This window comes from Elaeis guineensis, chromosome 1 (assembly GCF_000442705.2).
Source record: "Elaeis guineensis isolate ETL-2024a chromosome 1, EG11, whole genome shotgun sequence".
Taxonomy (NCBI): Eukaryota; Viridiplantae; Streptophyta; class Magnoliopsida; order Arecales; family Arecaceae; genus Elaeis; species Elaeis guineensis.
The window spans coordinates 168,352,143-168,373,458 of NC_025993.2; the positions used below are offsets into that span (position 1 = coordinate 168,352,143).

The window sequence follows — 21,316 nt, forward strand, 5'->3', positions numbered from 1 at the left end:
ATCCCTTTTCCCCATGGGAATGGGGTCGGTATACCATATAGAGGAGCAGTTGGGGCCGCTCTAAAGGGGCAAGGGACAATGAGATGGAGCTCAGTTTCATGGGTGTGGCATGTTGTTTTGGGACTCTCTAGAACCCAGGCGGCTGTGGTGGGAGCTCCTTAATTCAATTGCGTGAACTAACTGAGCTCTATCCCTTCAACAACAAAAGGTGCTCGCCCTTTAATTTGTCGATGGCTCCCACTCCCTCCTTGGCTCTGTCGCTTCAAAGCTCAGGGAAGGTAGTGCAGCTGCCAGAAAAGGCATGACAAAGTATTGAAGACAAGAGTTGATGCACTAACAACAGCAACAGCCACCACCCATAATTATAAGATGATAGTTATATATAATGCAAGCAAGAACACGTAATGCTGGTGGTCCTGCAACCATTAATTTTCTTATAATCCCGGTACTATATATACATAACTAAGACCGATCAAAACAGCCAGGATAAAATTATAAAAAAAGTCTGATCATGGAAAGATTATTTCAGATAATGCTCCTTCATGAAATGAACCATTGATTGGTTGATCTTAGTTTATATGTCCTTCTTGTAGGGTAATCAAAATATGGCTACCACTTCTATGATAGCAGCTCTAACAAATGAGACGATCCACAAGACACATTGAAGCAACAACAGGAATAACGGTCACCCACTCAGAAGAAATATTAATCATGTGAATCCAGTTGCAGTAGTTTAAAATATGATCCAAGCTACATAAATATCCAGTAACTGGTGGAACGTATCCTTAAGTAAGTGGTAAGATCAAGCCATCAGATCACATGAAACTCTTTAATTTAGTCAGCAGGAGAAAGTCAAGTCATGGGTTCAGAACAGAAGTCAGATTGTCAGAGAGGGCTACGGTTTTCAGTCTGTGTGCTATTGGGATTGCCAAATCCCTGAAGGTGGACCCAACTTTTTTTTTTTTGACCTTTTCTGAAAAAAGAGGTGAACCGAATTAACCCTTGGTAGACACCATAGTAACTAGCAAAAGCTTGTAGCTGCGATTGATGCATGGTAACTTAGCATATCTATGACTATAAATAACACTAGTGCCATGCATGAAGCATAAAGGGAACTGGAGTTATCACAAATCATATCAGTAGTCATAACCCCCTAAAGAAAACCATAGAATACGAAGCTGTCATCCACCAAGGCATCTCTCCTTTCCCTCTTCCCTTTGCCTTTCTTATTTCAGGCCTCAGCCAGAACTAGACAGCACTGAAGCAATGGCCATCCAGAGGGAGGATTACCATAAGGTTCTCATCACAAAGACCACAACAGTTTACCCAAGAGCTCACCCCCATGAGGCCAGAGTTATCCAGCTCTCCAATCTAGACAGAAAGTGCCCTTTGCTCATGTACTTGGTGTTCTTTTACAGATCACCTCCACCCCACCAACGCCTGTCAGCTGGCTCTCTTTTCTCTTCCTTAAAAATGGGCCTGGAGGATACCCTGTCTGCCTGGTACCCGGCTGCAGGGAGACTGTTCTTAAGCCCAGCCAATGGAAAGCTTGACCTGGTTTGCACCAATTCAGGTGCACTATTAGTGGAGGCTGCCACTCGTTTGAAGATCTCAGAGCTTGGAGACCTCTCTCAGTACAATGACTTCTATGAACGCCTTGTTTTCAGGCCTCCCTTGTCCAGTAGCTTCTCTGACATGCCCCTTGTCGTTGCTCAGGTGAGTCCATGTATAGTACTACAAGTTCCTAGGCTTTTGCGGCTTAACCATATATATGTTCATTGTTATATTATTCTTGTTTTCTTGACATGTAGGTGACTAAGTTTGGCTGTGGAGGGTATGCAGTGGGGGTAGGAACAAATCACTCACTCTTTGATGGGTTGGCAAACTATAATTTCATGAATGCATGGGCCTCTAAAACAGTTGGAAAAGCAGATGAGGCAGTGGAACTGGTTGAGCCAGTGCATGAGAGGGGGAGGTTGTTGGTAGGTCGTGGCCAAATTGATAAGAATTTAACTAGGCCTGGTGGAAGAGAGAAGATGACAAGAGTCACAGCTGTCGATCATCTTTACCTGTTAATAAAACAGGCAGTCTCCATGGAACGCATGGATTCTCATGGAAAACTTCATGGAGAGCACAAATTCTCAGAGGTGGGTAGCGCAAGCCATGAACAATTTGTTCTTGGGACCTTTTCTCTGAGAAGCTCCATGGTAGGGAAGCTTAAGAGCAAGGCTACCAGTCGCTGGAGTGGCACTTCATGCTCTTCCTTTGAGGTTGTGGCAGCACACTTATGGAAGGTAAAAGAATCTGATGGAACTCGATCCCCCCACCTCTCGCTCTATCTCTCTCTCATATAGACACATATATATGCAAGAAATACCCTACCCTCATGTAGTGTTTCATATGATCTTGTGTCTTCATACAAATTCGCGTGGTATCAGCAAATGAGGTATGCTTTGATATTCCGCCCCAGTAAATGTTAGGCCCAAGCCTCACATTTATTGTAGAACAGTTGGTAGAACCAAAGGAAATCCTAAGCATCATAATAAATATACGCACGCACACACACACACATACATACATATATATTATTTATGAAGCAGAAGAATGTTTTCGGACATATCAACTTTGGCCATGTATGCTTTTCAGAAAGAACTACTGCTGTCTGAGATATGGTTTTAGTAAATCCATGTATATCTTCACTTTTCCCACGTGTAGCAGCATTTCATCTTATATATTTAATCATACCAAGATTTGTTAGGAGGTACATCTCAGAGATATCAACTGACTGAGCAAGGATTGTCTCTTGGTCGTTTTTGTCACATCATATATATGATTAATTTTATGCATCTTTTCATCCTCTAAATCTCATTTTCAAAGGACAAATGAGCCTCAAATGATAATATAGAGCAGCATAAGAAATTTTTACATGACCAGTTACTCCGATATGGCAACAAATTAAGAAATTACAAAGACCTTCGTCACTAAAAAAAAGGAACCCATCTTTCACCTTCTACCATGGATACAGCTTAATTACCTATATTAATCTGAAGCCCCTTTTACATGTACCGTTTAATAAAGTAAGTTCAAGTTAAACAATATATATTGGTTGTGATATATTGCCGGGTGTGGCAATGGGTCAAGTGATGAGGGCTGTCACATGCTTGCTAGCGGTATGATCTCATGGTGAGGCTTGTTAAACACACAAATACACCCGTGTAATATATACATATCATGATATGAGGCATCAAAAGTTGTCCATTGTTGCAATGGTTATAAAGTTTTACCTGTCCAAATAAATTATGTACTGTACAAATTAATGAGGATCGCACTCTGGCAATGTCATCAGATTTATGAAGTTTAGGACCAAACTAGTTATTGACTCTAGAAATGTTCCCATGCTTCTTCTTCTTCTTTGCAAGCAAAATATTTGTAGCACAGGTTCCTCAATGTCATATCTCAAACCAGATTATAAATTTCAGAGCTAATTAACTACTCAAAATACTTTATTTTTCTAATTAAATAACACATTTACTATGTGTCTTTAGACATTACAACGGAGTCATCTATCAAGTTACAAAATGGTTCCGAAGCAGTATCAAGTCTACATCAAGATAGAAGCTTTCATCTACCATCATGACTGTCAATCTTTCAGCACTCAGCCGCTTTAGAGTTGGACTACGACAGTTCAACTAGACTAAGACAACAGCACATGATTAAACATACTTTGGACATTGACAAAAGCTACATGTTTAAACTTCACTAACACATACAGCTGGCCATAATTCTAGCTGATATTTTTTTTAAGAATTAGTTTTCTTGAACAGAAAATGAGATACATTTTGTTTATGGACAAGAATGCATGTAAGAAATTACAAAGAAAAGCAAAAATATACATAAGTTTCAAATATCTACCGCATTTTCCCTATTACTTTCAAGACATAAAAGCTTTAGTGGAAAAAACATGGTCTTGTACATTTCAAAACTTGATTAGAATAATCAAATGTAGTTTCTGATACTCAAGATTTTGCTTTAGACTACCTTCAGGGAAATGAAGCCAGTATAACTCTTTATGACCATGCTGCTTCACAGAATCGGAAGCTTTCTACATGCTAAGCAAGTCATTAGTAACATAGAAAGGAACTTCAAGTACTAATAGAAATGTACACCAAGCTACCAGACATGATAAATTTTCAATTCATGGTAATCAACATGTAGTTTAATATTAAATAATTTTAGAGAATCCCTGAGCAAGGATTATATGCAAAACATAAGCCTCAGTTGTAATCTACCAGATCTATATCATCAATATAGTTTTTTCTCCATAAAGATGAACATGACTCACTGAGAAGAACTCAGAGCAGATACTAATTTTAAATGAAACCTAATCATGAAGGAAAAATAATAATGACAAGAAAGAGAGATCAATATGGAGTATATTTTCTAATATTACAAATGATGATCTAATTCTACTCATATTATCTCGATCTATGTCTTTCCCAAACCTCTTTGCTATCTATGTCGATCTATCAAGAGACTCCTCATTGTTTATGAAGGTTCTTTCTCTCTCTCTCTCTCTCTCTCTCTCGTTATTTTGTAATGGGAGGAGTGGGGTGGAATGAATAGGACACGGAAAAGGAACTTCACAATAAAGTACTTCATAGTCATCACAAGATTATAGGTGAACCACAAATGACATCTTAAAATAAAATTTTCATGTCAGAAGAGTCAATTAAGAAATTATGTAGCAAAGCCATACATACAAATTGAGTACTAGATCAACAATAATTAAATAGATTCGATTAAATAGCTGAGTAGCCATGTTGACTCACTAAAAAAAATGAAGACCATTTTGTTCTTTCTTTTAGGTATGTAAAATGAACAAGAATAATTTGTCCTGTTATGCACATTTAATTGCATCATATAGTACTTGAGGTGTGTGTGTGTGTATATATATATATATATATATATATATATATATATATAATTTATAAGACATTAAAATACCTTTTCATTCTGAATTTTTTTTCCTTTTTTTTCTTTTTTATTTTTAACATTGTAAGACCAAGGCAAAATTGTTGCAGGAAAGACATTTATGATACACCTTATGAAAGTAAATAATATCAATTTAATTCATCTTGTTTTATTGAATTAAAAATCTCTTCATGCTAACTTGCATATCATTAAAAAGAAATTTCATGGACATCTAAACCTCCACGGATCATGGAATGAGTTATTATCACATCAGATAAATTTATGCCCAACAAAATATGTGATCTTTTATGTTTGGCATTATTAAGTTTAAGTTGCTTTAGAAATGGTTTAAACTCATATACTACTACTACTAATAAGAAAACAAACTAAAACAATGCATCAGTGGATATAATGAAATTAGAAAAAAATATGAAGAAAAGCTAAATACATGTGTACATTTGAAGTTTTATGATGTTGTAATTCTTCATATCTTGCAAAGTCATGAGGAATGTTGAAAGAGCTTTGGGAAATGCTACATTAAAATAGTTATCTAACATGAGTTGAAATGATTTGTTACTAATCAACTCTTAACCAGGTAAATTGGTTACTTATTCTCCTTCATAGCTTAATTAGGTCTTAAGGACATCATTGATAGATCAAAATTATAGGTAAAATTGAGGTACAACATCTAAAAAAGATGTTTAAAACATATATAAAAGATGTTTTTGTGTGGTTACAGGTCAAATTACTATACTCGAGATTTTCATCAATTTTCTTTAAGGCACAGGGAATTATAACTCATGACTGGAGAAGTCTAATTAGAAATATCACTGATATAATATATGATTATGAAGGATGAGTAGAATTGTAGTTTGAGCCAAAGATATAATGTTAAAAATAACGCCTACAACAATCAGTTTTTAGGTCAATCTCAATTTACTAACAGAGTTGAAAAACAAGGCTTTGGTAAGTGGTGGCCAGAAATTGATAGTCTACAGTGGTGATTCTTTCATTTGAAATTTATTTGAACGAAGTATAGCATAATGAATATATTCATAAGAGAATTTTAACTAGGTGATGTAGAGGTGGTGTTCGGAAAGTTAATTTTGTATCATCAATTGTTGGAGGTCCTTAAGACTTGAAGAAAAGTTTAAGGTAAATTGTCTGCTTACAAATAAGTATATCAATACAAAAGTAGCATGACTAGATTATACACATAGAGAAATGAACAAAATGGTGGCAAATGATAAGAGGAGTTTATATTTATGTCCAGCAATAGGAGATGCTAATGGGAAACCTAGAAAGAGAAAAACAGTGAAATTTAAAAAGGAAGATTGACAAAGGATTTTTTTCTAATGGCAGGAGAAAAATTCCCAGACTCAACCTAGCCTAACAATCATTGTTAGAAGTCCTTGAGACTTGAAGTAATGTTTTACAAAGTTAACTGTGTACTTAAAAATAAGTATATCAATGCAAAAGTAGAACGATTAGATTATACATAGAGAAATGAACAAGATGGTAGCCAATTCTAATATATGGAGAGGAGCTTATATTTGTCTCTACCAATCAGGAGATGCTAATGCATGGAAAACCTACAAAGAGAAAAATAGTGGATTATGAAAAAGAAGATTAACAAAGGATTTTGAAATGGTAGGAGAAGAATTTCCAAACGAGACTGAGCTTAACAAGATGTTATATATTGGTAATGATTATCGCCATTTGAATATTTTATGCTTATGCATACTATATCTGAATGTCTTATGTTTTGAAATACAAATCTTTACTGAATTTATGGTGTAGAGGAATATATTAGATTAGGAAATATAAATATAAAAACAAGATTTATAACTCTTAAACTTGTAACTGGAGTATGACATAAAGCAGCTACACTTAGGAAATGTTTAAAATTATAAAAAATTATGGAAATGGTGGTTATATACATACCACAAACCTTACTATTCAAGAAGATGCATCAAGAATATCACTAGTGATATGCATGTAAAAAAAGATGAAGATACAAACAGGAAAAAGTACTTGATAGAGAAGAGGCAAACCACCAAAAAATCTAGAGGGACTCAGATACAAATTTTAAGGTCTTATAAATCTCGATCTATACTAGACTAAAGTGGAAGTTAGAACAATTAATTGAACGTCTTTAGGATGCATGCTCATAGTAAAATGTTGATATAGTATGATTGACATGACCAATAAGATCTACTAGAAAAATTGTATAGCTCTAAGATTTAGTAGACGTCATCTCCTCAGGAACTGGTGTGGACATATGCAAACCTTATGTGATATAATGCATAACAATATTTCAGGATATCTGAATTACATCCGATACTTTTCGTCTCAACATTTATGCACATCTTCTTTTCTATTGTTTTTAGTCAGTAAAAATCACTGATACCAGAGGGTATGCGTATAGCATGCAGATCAATAATGTGATTGATAGAAGAGTCAGAAGGTGGAAGACTGAAAGTATGACACTTTCTTGGACCTCATTTATAGAAAAAGAGAGACACATTAACATTGATAAACTAATTTTGGCAGTGAAAGTAGAGACACATTAACATTGATAAACTAATTTTGGCAGTGAAAGTGCCTACGTATTAAGGTTCTGTTGATCGGTTTAGTGCAAACATTTTATCTTTTTTCAAAGAATACTGTTTAATTTTATCTTTTTTCAAAGAAAACTAATTAATAAATCATCAAGAAGAGTGTGTGTGTTTGTGTGAATGCGCATGCGTGCCTGTGCACACGTGCATGTGTCTTGTGTCTGGTCAAACTTTGCTGTGAGATGCTATAGGTAGCTTTCTTTTCATAGAAGTCAATATTTTAAGAAGTTTAAAGTGAAGTGACATGGAGGTCATGAACAGTTTATTCATAGTCAAAATTTTGCAGTAAGTGTCATGTGAATAACAATTTTGGCAAGTAAATCTGTTCCGATAAGAGCTTTCTCCTTGCATAGGGCCCTTTTTTTAGCTGTTTATTGGTAGTAGATTTCTACACTTCTAAGTCCTCGTGTTCTTTGTTTTATTCTATTAAAAATTCTGATAACTAATGATATTAGTATACTTGCAGTAGATTGCTTCAAATATATGATACAATGTTTATGATTCCAGAAGTGCCTTGACCTTTTATCAAAATTGCAACCATCATTCTTTAAATATAAGATCATTTCTGTTAAGCCCGGTTACATTTAATTTGATGATATTCAATCTGGTGTTTGATTTATAATATAAAGTTGAACTCATGCATCTTTAAGGAACAATCTTGTAGAAAGTACATGTAAATGGACAGTTTTAACATGGTGCATTAGTAATAAACAGTAGTATAAGATTTGCTAATAAAATAATATGAAAGTTTCATAGCAGTCTACACAGTTTCAGTTAGCCATACAAGTATCAGTTATGAGATTTCATTGTGATGAATAAAGGATACAAGTTTTCTCATGGTGAGTTTATAAGAACATAGTTCAAGTCAAATAATCTCATTCAATAGATCTATGGTCGAAGACACATTAAACCCTTTCTCTTATTCTATTTCTAATATGTATATCCCTGAACATTTTCAAATGATAATAGACATAAAAGTGCATAAAAAGAGAAAGTTGTCATGTTAGTTAGAGACCATTACAAAAGACTGTTTGATTCCTATCGGCTATCATCTTTTTATTTTCACACAAAATTGTGAGATTCTTGAAAATACGGGCTATGGAGCAATTACCTCAGGAATTGGAACCTTTTTCTTGCCAAAATAGCCCAAGTAAAACTCATGTTTCAGTTAACCTTTGTTGAGAAGCATCGATTTGCTCAACCACAAAGTAGTAGCTCCTGTAACACTGAGGCATGGCTAGCTTGAATCACTAGGTTTCAGCTTGTTTTGTTTTGTTTCGTTCTTTTTTTTTTTTTTTAATTCAGAAGAGATTTTAGGTTGCTTTGTTAAAATACATAAATAGTGACGCAAAAATGATTATGGCCAAGAGATCTATATAATTTCACCGAAGAGTAAATTAAATGGCATAACTGACATAAATTATAAAGTTCTTTCCACAATTTCCTTCACAAATTTCTGCATAAACCTCAAGGACCAAATTTACAGTAAGTTTGTGCTTGATTTGAAACTGACAGCAAGAGTTCCAAGTATAATGCTTCTAACTTTGTTTGTTCGGTGAATCCTTTCTATTTCTAAATGATCAGAGCTCTTCAATTCTAATTCACTCTATTTAACTAAAACCCCTTTTTGAACAGCATAACCTGGTTTGTTCAATTTGGTTATAGCCCTACCATGGTTAGAACAAAGAATCTTTGAACAGATTCTCTCAAATAATTCATATTGAACACTGGGGTTTCACTAAATATCATACATAAAAACTCCTGGTCATTCTATTTCTGAAAGCCGTCCATTTATCTATGGAACTTCCACTTATATTTGTGTTCCTAGAGAGACTTGATCCAATGGTTCGCATGGAGGAAATCTCTGGTGGAATGAAAAAAGAAAAGGTAAGCTATCCATGTTTTACTAAGCTTGTGCTGAAGTTAGTTCACATGGAGATTTTTAATGGCTGAAAAGAGAGGAGGTAAGCTATCTCTGCCTTCCTGGGCTTTAGCTGAAGTCACTTACATTAACAGCATTCTTCTGCACAAAAGCCAAATGTAGAATCTGGATGTGGTTCATATTTCATGCATCTCAGCATGTTTACCAAAATGCAAGTGGGTTCATTTGCCAATCTATGTTCACTTACTGCAGGCAAGGACTAAAGCCTTGGGAATACAAAAAGACAGAATAGTATGTCTCCAATTTGCAGTGGACACAAGGACCCGGATGGATCCACCCCTGCCCAAAGAGTTCACAGGGAATGCCTACGTGCTCTCCTCCATCTCATGCACCAGTGGAGAACTCGAAAGAGAGAGCATGGCAACAATCATTGAGAAGATAAAGGAGGCAAAGCAAGCTGTGACCAATGACTACGTGGGAGCCTATCTGGAGGCCCTCGAGGCTCCACAAGGCGTGCTCCCTCCACTGCCTGAGCTCACGATGGTCTCGGACTGGACAAGAACCCCCTACCACAAGGTGGACTTTGGGATTGGAGATGCAGTCTATGTGTCACCATTGGCTTCTCCTTTCCAACAGGTTGCTTACTTCATGCAGAGTCCAATTGATGGAGGAGGGATTGATGTCAGAATTGGTTTACTTCCGAAGCATGTCCCTGCTTTCTCCCACTATTTCCTGGGTATGTTGTAATAAGTCTGCAAGTCCTCAAACCAAGCACCAACCTAAACCTTTGAAGGGTTATAAACATAATTATAGATGTAGCTTGTGTCATGGATGATGGTCCTTACTAAGTTTCTGACCATGTATGACAAAATGAAAAATACTTTTCTTGGGTAATTCTGCTAGGTTACTGCTGTCATTATGAAAGAACAGGTTCTGAAGTTTCCTTTTATTAGAGTTGTGCATGAATCTGAGATAAGATTATTTAACTGCACTACACAGTTTGTCTACCATTCTGACTAGGGATAAAAGCTAGGAATGCTTCTTGAAAAGCTTAAATCCTTTCAAAATGGTCTAGGCAACCCTTCCGGGCACGAATATGACATGTCAATTTGGCTGCATAGTCCCGATCCAAGGACAAAGCTGGAATATGTATGATCCCTGCTCTTGATAATCTTCACCTTACTGAGATGGGGGATACTTTCACCATCAAATTACAGTCAAAGCCAATGGTGTGGAGACTTCAAAAAAAAAAAAAATGGATAAGGGGTTAGAAGGTCTAACTCGAATATTATTAAGTAGTTAAGGATTGACATTTTTTTTTTTTCTTTTTGAAATGCTAGTTTTGGATGTTAGCTGAACTTATTGCAATTGGATCAGTTCCCACTCCAAGTGAAAACACTATTTGATGCACTTGAATGCGCATTCATATGTGATTGTTCACAAATTGAGAATCAATAACTAGCATTCTAGAAGGCTGCTTTGACGTGCAGGCACTCAGGACTGCAAAGCTTTACATAGAAGGCGGGCAAATAGACTTGCATTAGGTGGATTATAACGAAAGAAATGTCGACAGCAACAAAAATTAGAAATGCAAAAACCACTGAAAAGTAGATAAATAACATTGCAAGAATCAAGGCAACACTAATCTATTTACCATCACAAGTTCAAAAGTTAAACAGCAATATTTTAATTTACCTTCAAAAGTTCATAAATAAAAACAGCAACACGCATCAGCCTTGCAAGGTTAAAGTTTCTGGGTATTGCTGCCCAAATTAATCTCGCGTTGCCAGAGAAGGGGCATAACAGAAGCAGATAGTGTTATTGCTTTAATTTATCATTCTAACATACAAAAATTTTCCGGTGGACAAGGATAGGATATAATTTTGTTTCATTGGCTTATGGTTTAGCGGCTAATGCAAAGAGCGACAGCTTCCTGTAGACTGCTTTAGACGTTCTCTACCTGGTTAAAAACTTTAATTTCATTGTCACCACATCACTTTGTTCATAATGCTGTTAAATATACAAATTAGATAGGAGTATTTGATCACATGTAGTGAGGAATATACCTCCATATTTAACTAAAATAAATAATTGTATTAGATGTTGATGAAAAGATCAAGATGCTAAGCATGGTAAAATTACATTACTAAAAATCACCATACTACAGAGGCCATCCAGCTACTCAGATTAGTGGTAAAATAAACATCAATCAGCACCAACTAAATCACAAGTAGACAAGAGCAAGATATTATAAGCTCGGGCTGAAGAGATTGGCTGCAGCATAAATACAGAGCATATTAGATTTGATATCGACCAACCTAAGGCATGCAACTACGTTTCTCCAGGAGGAACAATATAATATTACAAACACTTTCAGTGCCGTTCGCCATCAAAAATATAAATTGACGTTACAATTCAACGCTATCGAGGAAACACCTACTATGGCCGCAAAGAGCAAGTGGTGGAAATTTTACTAAACCACAAGTCATGCACCTTGCCAACCCAGTTGGCGGGCCCGCCTTTCCCAGAGTGCCGTGATCTTCTTCTCTTTAGTCAGTGCTGCCTCAGCCCGCTCTCTGGCCGCCTCACATATCTCTGTTGCGGCATTGCACTTCTCAGCCTCTTTTTGATACTGAGAAGCCACTCTTTTTGCTTCAACAACGGTGGCATTCATATGATGAGTATGCTCCTCAGCAACAACCTCCTGCAGCTTCAGCTCCTCTGTGAGGAGATCCACAAACTGCTTCTCCATCTCCTTGTTGAGCTCCGGATCATGTTTCCCACAATCTGTCATGTGACACGGTGTATCCACCAGCAAGTTTGATAAGAACAAAGAACATTGCAGTGCTGGATTATATTGTAAACAGAGATGGCGACACAAAATAGAAGGTGAAGGCGCAATGACAGGGTCAATGGCAATGAAGCTGTGAGCTCATGTTGATAAACATCCTCTCCTCTGATATTGCATGCACACACTATGAACATAAAGCCTTTAAGCAACCGCAGCAGTACATGGAGGTTGGAGCTTGTAGATTCTACAATGCCATGGTTTTTCAGATGCTGCAGTTCACTTTAAAATAGATGATGGGATACCATATATTGATGCCACAGGAGAGTGCAACTCAACAAACAGTTCAAGTGAAGTTCCCATCCATAAATGGAAAATCATATTTATATCAAAAATGGGAATCCAAACACCTTCATGATGCTTAGATACAATGAAATTTGACTATTTTTAATTTTCAGATACTAATTGCTTCACACATCACATGTACATACATGCAATCCACAAACATTATGCAAACCAACTACACAATTTTATTACTTACACTGCTGGAGTGCTGAAGAACCATTCTCCAGTGGCATACAAAGGAAGGTTTTCTCAGAATGGTGGGTCATCTACTGTGTATGTGCAGGCGCATTGTTTCAGTGTCAAGGCAAACTATGTTTCACAGAACGCTTTTCAAGATTTCTTTCCTCTAAATACTCCACATTCAAATTTTTTCCTCTTCACAGATGGTCTTCTATGCTCGGCTGCAGGATAGGCAAATTTTGGTAATGAAAAGATTCTGTTCTTGAAAGTGAATCATCTAATCCTATCAACCATCAAATTTACTCACAAAGAATTGTTCCTTTGTGAGTCAGCTGTCACAATGATCTCATTAAAGAAATGACGAAGCAAGCTTTAACATACATGGCCCCATTTCTTTAGAACATTTGCAGGCACCATGCCACAAGAAGACAAAGACGAACTTCCAGGACCTCACTCAACAAGCTCACTAAAAGCTGTTATTTTGGTTTCTTGATCCTATATAAGTACTCAAGATCTTTCCAAAATAAAACTGATGTAGGACTAAACACATGCCCACATAGATTCTCACACACCACCCCTATATAAGTCTCAGTGTCCTTGCCAAACTATGATTTAAAATCCATTCAAATCCAACAATAAGCAACATAATTAGCTTGTGATTAGCCCTAATGGACCCAATGCTGCAATGTGCCCTAATACACATGGGTCATGGGCTAGATCCACTCTGATATCTTTTATAATGACCAAGGATCTCCTCAAAAAGACTAGTTGGAAGGAACTCTTTGAATTCCTTAGTCTTTTATAAGTACTCAAGATCTTCCTAGTGTATAACCAATGTGGGACTAAACATGCTCGTATAGGTCCTCACATAATAAAATGTATAAACTAGGATTCAAACAAGTGATCTATCCTTTTAATATCAAGCCCTAAACCACCAAGCTAGAATCACTCAGACCTCCATGCAGTAAATACAATGAGGTGGTATCTTATAAAACAATATTCCACAGATACATAGGCATACATAAGCACATAGGTATATATAGTATAAAACAATATTCTGAGGCTTTGCTAAAACTCTTTGATGTAATTCAACTGCAGAAATATGAAGCACAAGTACAATATGTATGAGAGCAAAACTACTAAGCATAAAGCAACTAACCTATTTTATGGGGCAAAGACTAGCAGATTAAAGCAAGGATGCATGATCTTTCATTCTCTTATAGCAAGGAGATGGATTTTTTAAAAATGCCAATGCTAGAGAATATGTTTTACCTTCCAAAATTTGTATATCAGATGTCTAGCATGTCAGATATCAAATGTCAAGAAAATAAGAGCAAAACTGGCAGGAATAAGAAAGAAAAAGGACTAATTCCAGATAAGTGAAAAGAGATGCATAAATTAAGCATCATACCAACTTCTTTGAACAAACACACACATATGCATATATCTTAACTTCTTTAAAAACATAAAGACATTGCACATATATGCAAAGCGTGCATGAGAGAGAGAGAGAGATTCTTCACGGGATGAGTTTAAACCTGTAATTGAGAGGTTTATCAATCCTGCAAAAGAAAAAAAAAAAAAATTCAATAAGTCTCTACTTGGAATGACTAAACATAATGCAATAATCACACAACTTGGAGTTACAAGTCAAGAAGATAGAAGTGCAGCCATCAAAAAGAAGATGAGAATTTCTGACTAAACAGTTTGCAGGAAAAGTAAACTCCTTTCAAAGGATACCATAATACAACATTAACACATAGTTCCAATTGTACTAGATTTTATAAACCAGACAATTTTATACAGTTATAATATATGAAACCTTTATCTTACTAATGAATATTGGATTTGTGAATGAAACAGGGGAAAAGAGAGAGAGAGATTCCTTTTAAGCGAGATAGCTCCTACTGCCTTAATAGGAAGAGCAGTACAAGATGCAAGGGCAAAAGACAAGCCACAAAGGAAAAAGAAAAAGAAAGAAAAAAAAAAAAAAGAAACCAATACGGATAAGAAACCACAAAGGCAAAAGACTGGGTTCCTGAACACTGGGGAGCCAGTTGTAATGTTCAGTTCAAGATGTTTAATGTGAATTCATAAACACACACACACACACACACACAAAGAAATCCGGACATCAATTTTCTTTCTAAAACATCACAAAAAGCATGATGTCTAAATCAATCCTCTCTAAGATAGCTATGGTTGTCCGAAGGAATTTGTTAGATGAGCATATCTCCTCAAAGCCGATGTCTTGCAGCAAGGCCCTGTCACCAACATCTGTTTGCAATCTATTCCTCCTACGGGATTGAAAAAAGAAATAGGATAATACACTGAACTTCACCACTCAACAGAAAGGGGAGAAAAAGGATTTGCGCAAAAGAGGCTAACTTCAGACATCTAATCTGAAGATCTATAGTTAAAATTCTCAACAGTTTCTAAAAAATCTACCAGCCAGAGACGAACATGTTGCAGGAACGTACTTTACAAAATAAGAAGTTCCATTTTCCAGCGTTTCCTCCGCTCCCCCACCCCACCCCCCCTCCCCCACCACAAAAAAAAGGGGTAGTTGGAAAAAAGGGAGCAACCCGCATCATTAACAAAATCTGCTCTACCTGGTTTTTTTCACCATCCTAACTGAAGAATCCCTTCGACGTTACCCTCTCTATATTGCAGTATCGTAGACAAATTGACATGTGCCTACTTGCTACCTGTTTGATCTCAAATGTCTTGCACAGCTCATGTGATATGGTTTTAGGATATCTTGAGGCAGCAACACGTATATTAGTAAGTGAAATTCTCCCAGCAAAGTGAAACAATCCAATTGAAAAGGTAAAATTACTAATTTGCAAGAAATTACTATATCAGGAAGTCCAAATAAAAATCACAAATCAACAACTTAAACGGCAGGAAGTAATGAATCCCCTAGATCTAGCTACGCGTTCCAACATTAACGAAAAATAGCAAATTATTAGGAAAGATAGGATTTTTTTAATCCATCTTCCTTGTCCAACACGATCGATCATCATCAAACCCAAGATCGCAGAACGAATGATAACCTTCCCAAATTGAAAGAAAAGATCATCAAGAACAGTTCCCACCCAAATTCATTCCAAACCCCGAATCACAACCATAGAAGGCTAAAGAATCATCAAAACCCCGAAAATATTTTGGGCCAGATAAAAGAGAGAGCAATCACAAGAAAGGGGAGGAGACCAAGAACGCAAGAAAAGAGTACCAGGCGCGATCTTGTGGAGGGAGAGGGGAGGAGGGCAGTCGCAGACGCAGGGCGCACAGGAGGAAGAAGAGTGGGCGGAAATCCCACCACCGAAGCCCTTCTTGTATCTCCAGTAGAGGGCTGGACCCGAGACGCAGAGAGCGGACGCGACGGCGAACAATACCAGGCAGCACTTCACGCACGCCCCCGACCGCCGTGACCCGCCCGACATCTCCCCTCGCTCTTGCTCTGCTACACTCTCCCCTCTTCTTTGCGAGGGTCGACGGATCTGATCCTTTCAACACCGTCCGCACTGCCGTCAACGAGCCGTGTGAGGGAACGGAGAGGGGAAGTGGAGCTGGAGTAATTAATCAGAGTGATGGGAGAAGTCGGCAGAAACGCAATATACCGCCAGTGTGTGAATTAAAGAGTCGGTGCACGAAATAAATATAGTTATCGGATGCTGATGCCCATATGATACATGGCTGGATATATATATATATATAACTATAGTTTTTCAGAGATTACGAAGGGCAAAAGAACTGGTTAAACACCTTTTGTTGGGTATTTCTGGGTGAATCTTACGTAAAGAAATTTGTGTGTTTCTTTAAGAGGTAACATTTATATTAGTAATTTTGTAGAAAAGTTTATTATCTTTTTAGAATTTGTATATATTAAAAAATTCAAGAACGATTTTGTTCTAAATGAATGATATTTTCTCAATATTTAATCAACATCCACTATATCTGTTTTTTTGGAATATATATTTAGAGGCAAAACTGTTCGGAACTCTAAATCTAAAATTGTGGAGGTAGGCCTGATCATGGGCCGGATTTGGGCCTAAAGCATATCAAATTTTACATAGGCCCGATCCGAAAACTGATGACCAAGGAGTACAATTTAGGCCCTAGGTCCGGCCCATGATCAGCACTATGGGCCGGGCCGCCCCGTGGCTGCAAATGTCGGGCTGGAAGCCTGGAGTCGGGTGTTATTTTCAAGCCTTACAAAAGCCCGCACACGATCCGACCCGATGTCGTGTCAGGACTCGGGAGTCGGCTGGGGGGAGATACTTCTTTGACGTTACTGATTGCTGTCCCAAGAGGACGAAAGGGAATCGGGGGAGAGGAACGTTGCCTTTCCGCCTGATCCGGTTCGCGAGAGATCTCGAAGAGGTAATCCTTTTCCTCCGTTCTTAGATTTTCAAATCCTTCTATTTGGTTCGTTGCTTCCGGATCTAGCGATGTTTCCTTTTGTCGATTTCTTTCTAGCAAAGATCTAGGGTTTCTTGATCTCCGCCTTCTCGCGATCTTGAAATTGCTGTAAGCTGAAATCTGGCAATGAAATAATAAGAGTCGAACCCCTTTTTCCTCGGATCCCTAGTTGATGTCTTCGTGTTGAATGTTTTCGTTAGTTTTGAATTATTGATTATGTATGAGTTAATTTTATGGATAATTTCATCCTTCTCATCTTTTGCTTGATTTCTGGATTTTTCTAACGTTATTATTCGACATTTTGATACTTTTGAAGCGTTGTAAAGTATCAGAAATGATGTGAAGGCCGATTCACATATTCCTTTTACTTTGCTTGATCCGATCTTTCTCTTGAGTTTGTCTCTGCTGATAACTTTGCTGCAATTTAAATTTCAAGAATAAGATAAGAATCAAGCTTATATTTTTTTGGTTATTTCTTTTTATAATCTGACCATTTCACCATCTCAGGTTTTGTTTTGGGATCAGTTGCACTACTCGTGTACAAATCCTAGAAAATATTGTAGAATGTTTTATGAATGGGAATTTGATGCATAAGCTAAGATACACAGATTTTAATAAAGAAGATGAACTATTTATATATTCCTCTTTGGGTGGCAACTACTGAAATTTAATGCCTTTATGCAATTTTGCGCAGCTAGAGTTGTGTCCTCCATAGGACACAACCAAACAAGAACAATTATAACAAATACAAACTTAGAGTTTTCAGTTTAGAATTGGGACAATGCCTTCTCAGAAAATAGAAACGGGTCACCAGGATGTGGTTCATGATGTGTCGATGGACTACTATGGCAAGCGCCTGGCCACAGCCTCTTCTGACTCTACCATCAAGATTATTGGAGTGAGTGGCTCCTCACATCAGCACCTTGCTACCTTGACTGGTCACCAGGGTCCAGTCTGGCTGGTCGCATGGGCCCACCCTAAGTTTGGATCCATGCTTGCCTCTTGCAGCTATGATAGCCGTGTGATCATATGGAAGGAAGGGAGCAAGCCTGATGAGTGGACTCAGGCGCACATTTTTGCTGAGCACAAGTCCTCTGTCAATTCAATTGCGTGGGCGCCACATGAACTTGGCCTCTGCTTGGCATGTGGTTCCTCCGATGGGAACATCTCAGTCTTCACTGCTCGAACTGATGGAGGCTGGGACACTACTAGGATCGACCAGGCCCACCCAGTTGGAGTCACTTCTGTCTCATGGGCTCCAGCAATGGCACCAGGTGCCCTTGTAGGTTCAGGACAGTTTGATCCTGTCCAGAAGCTTGCATCCGGTGGCTGTGATAACACGGTTAAAGTGTGGAAGCTTTACAATGGGAGTTGGAAGTTGGATTGTTTTCCTGCTCTTCAGATGCACACTGACTGGGTGAGAGATGTGGCTTGGGCACCAAATTTGGGGCTTCCAAAGACTACCATTGCTAGTGCTTCGCAGGATGGGACTGTGGTTATATGGACAGTGGCGAAGGAAGGTGATCAGTGGGAGGGTAAAGTTCTGCATGATTTTAAGGCCCCTGTTTGGAGGGTGTCATGGTCATTGACAGGGAACATCTTGGCTGTGGCTGATGGGAATAACAATGTCACATTGTGGAAAGAAGCAGTGGATGGAGAGTGGCAGCAGGTGACAACAGTTGAGCCATAGAGATTGATATTACTGCTTGGACTTCCTTTTCCCATTACCATTGGATGATCTCTGGCAACATTTTGGGTAATCAGCTAGTCTTCGTTGCTTTGTTAATGAGAAGATCTAGATGTTCTTTTAACTATTTGGTCTTTGAAAATGTTTTGCTTGGTTTGGGGTGCCATGATCTTTCTTTCTCTCTTCATACATTAGAACCAGAGATGTTACTGAGATGATTTCATGACTGAAAGTGTCTTTCCCAGCATTTGGTGTTTCAGTTTCTTTCTTTCTTAATTAACTTGATGTACTTCTCATGTTAGCTGCATCTTACATGCAGTTTTGATGGGTATGATATTCTTTACTTGCAAAATGCATGTGAGTAATGTTAGGCACCCAATACTGTGTGTGTGTGTGTGTGTTCCCAAACAAGAAAAAGATAACTCCTTTTTTCTTTCTGCATCAGTAGAGTGTTTTCTAAGATTAAATATAGGACTGATGGCCTCAAAAATTACTCAAAGTAATTTTGTTAATGTTTGTGATTTAGTTTTACCGTGTAATGAATTGTCTGCAAATGATTTGGTTTAAGTTCATCTTTTTTTCTTTTCTTTTCTTTTCTTTTCTTTTCTTTTTTTTTTAATATGCAGTATAAAAGGCACCTAGAAGATAGGATAATTGAAAGCTAATGAAATTTAGCCATCATTGCATTAAGATTTTTTTGTCACCTCTCATTTATGTATATATATTATCTAAGCCTCTTTCTTTTATATACATGTATTAATTGAAGATCCTTTTCTGGAGCCTCCTTGATTTGTAGTTTTGCTCTGCAGTTCACCTCATTCTCGAATGATGGTCAGTTTTGCTATCATTGATGTGTGTCATGAGGACTTCCTAAATAGGAACAAGGTTTCAACCAAGTGCAAGATGAATGTTTTGCCTCACTTTTGTGGGAAAAATAATTTTTCTTTTGAATTATTATTTGTCTATCTTTATGGTAGAAAAGGTCCTGTTTGGGGTGCTCCTACAGGCAAGTCATCCATAGAGGTTGACAAAACAATAGACTACACATTGTGAAGTAGCTCTCTTCCAAATATTTCTTGCCTTGTGCATTCTTTTGAGATTGATATACAAATATAAGTCTGGAACATATTTTTACTAGCAAGATAAATAGCATCTTCATTATCTTTTACAGGGAAAAAGCTTCACTTCCCAACTTTATTCACTGGGAGTAATGTAAGCGACACCTTTTGTGTGTGTGTGTGTGTCTTTTCCATCAATATAAGATTTCTTGAGAATAAAATTAACTTCCCATAAAACAAATTTCTAAAAATGTGTAATGGTAGACCATGATTGACGCAAGTAATGGGTTAAAACACTGCATCTGAAGAAAGCACCGTTGGGGGAGGGGGAAGTTTGGTTTGGCCAGTTGTTGGGTGTTATCCCCAGAGCAGTTGTTGACGCATTTAGTTAAAGGACTAGAACGGCTTTGCACTGCTTTCTTAAGAAGTTCTTCATTTGCTAGAATTTCTTCTCCTTTTTGGGGTATTTGGGAGAGTTGGGGGGATATACTTCTCCTTCATTCTTGATTTCTTTTTTTCTATTTGATGAACTTCATGGTTCTTAGTTTGTTTATATTTATGAATTATCTTGAATTATCTTGTTTTTAGATTGTGGTCCCAATACTTTGTTCTTTTTTATCAGTGTTGAAAAGGCGGTTGTGGTATGTGGAATTCATATTCTTATTTTTTAAGCTGAAACCATCCAAAATTGATTTCGTCATTGCCATCTCTTGGGTTCAGGGTATTTTACAGTCAGATTAAATGTGGGAGTAGTTTTGTGGCATTATGGAATTTCATATATTCTGACAGATTTGTAATTTCGGATTGCATGGTCTTTTTTTTCTTTTTTCTTTTTTTTTTTGAGGATATTTAAAAAATTTCGGATTGCATTGTCAGTAGAACATTTAGTTCAATTTGAAGTAATATTTTTTCTCTCGGCTTGCTCTCTCACACTGCTGTTATTTGTCTCTTTTACCTTGTGTTGCGGTCAATCGCCTCGTCATCCGATCGTCGGGGAGCGTGCACCTGCAAAAGAAAGTCCGCACTGATCGAAGGCGGCTCCGGCGGGGACCCTCCGACGGTCAAGTCAGAGAGGTGACTGGGCAACAGTGAAATGTAGACAGAGAGCTTTGAGAGAGAGAGAGAGAGGAGCGAGCCTGCGTTTTCGGGAGGGACGGAGCGGATCGATCCTTTGCACTGTTGCCTTCCCCGATTTATATAGTGGAGCACGGTATGGCGCCGTCATTAATGGCGCGGACAAGTGAGGAACTGTCAACTCACTGTGGACTGTCAGAGTCACCGTGAAAATGTTATGTCGCCGTGCGGCTGTCAAATTATCAGGGTTGACAATGCCTTCGACGGGACAATGCCCCTAGGTAGCCG

At 37.6% G+C, this 21,316-nt stretch overlaps 3 protein-coding genes across 3 annotated transcripts; 2 read left to right on the forward strand and 1 right to left on the reverse strand.

The window, feature by feature from the left end:
• The first annotated feature begins 1,089 nt into the window (after positions 1-1,089).
• LOC105060215 (brassinosteroid-related acyltransferase 1) lies at positions 1,090-10,408 on the forward strand. Its single transcript, XM_010943824.4, has 3 exons — positions 1,090-1,716; positions 1,812-2,294; positions 9,724-10,408. The coding sequence occupies exons 1-3, from the start codon at positions 1,267-1,269 to the stop codon at positions 10,216-10,218; spliced, it is 1,428 nt and encodes a 475-aa protein (XP_010942126.1). The 5' UTR covers positions 1,090-1,266; the 3' UTR covers positions 10,219-10,408.
• A 1,294-nt stretch (positions 10,409-11,702) lies between these two features.
• On the reverse strand, positions 11,703-16,404 carry LOC105060214 (uncharacterized). The gene is made up of 3 exons (XM_010943822.4): positions 16,020-16,404; positions 14,323-14,346; positions 11,703-12,258 (listed from the first exon to the last, which is right to left on the reverse strand). The coding sequence occupies exons 1-3, from the start codon at positions 16,228-16,230 to the stop codon at positions 11,957-11,959; spliced, it is 537 nt and encodes a 178-aa protein (XP_010942124.1). The 5' UTR covers positions 16,231-16,404; the 3' UTR covers positions 11,703-11,956.
• A 631-nt stretch (positions 16,405-17,035) lies between these two features.
• On the forward strand, positions 17,036-19,143 carry LOC105060212 (protein transport protein SEC13 homolog A). Its single transcript, XM_010943821.3, has 2 exons — positions 17,036-17,170; positions 17,904-19,143. Exon 2 carries the CDS (start codon positions 17,991-17,993, stop codon positions 18,897-18,899), a length of 909 nt encoding a protein of 302 aa, XP_010942123.1. The 5' UTR covers positions 17,036-17,170; positions 17,904-17,990; the 3' UTR covers positions 18,900-19,143.
• Positions 19,144-21,316: the final 2,173 nt, after the last annotated feature.

Coding starts and splice junctions, on each gene's coding strand:
- LOC105060215 (XM_010943824.4), top strand. CDS start 1,267: ATGGCCATCCAGAGGGAGGATTACCATAAGGTTCTCATCACAAAGACC. Junction 1,717..1,811: donor TGCCCCTTGTCGTTGCTCAG/GTGAGTCCATGT, acceptor CTTGACATGTAG/GTGACTAAGTTTGGCTGTGG. Junction 2,295..9,723: donor TGGCAGCACACTTATGGAAG/GTAAAAGAATCT, acceptor CACTTACTGCAG/GCAAGGACTAAAGCCTTGGG.
- LOC105060212 (XM_010943821.3), top strand. CDS start 17,991: ATGCCTTCTCAGAAAATAGAAACGGGTCACCAGGATGTGGTTCATGAT.
- LOC105060214 (XM_010943822.4), bottom strand. CDS start 16,230: ATGTCGGGCGGGTCACGGCGGTCGGGGGCGTGCGTGAAGTGCTGCCTG. Junction 14,347..16,019: donor CCTCCACAAGATCGCGCCTG/GTACTCTTTTCT, acceptor TTTCTTTTGCAG/GATTGATAAACCTCTCAATT. Junction 12,259..14,322: donor GATAAACCTCTCAATTACAG/GTTTAAACTCAT, acceptor GTCACATGACAG/ATTGTGGGAAACATGATCCG.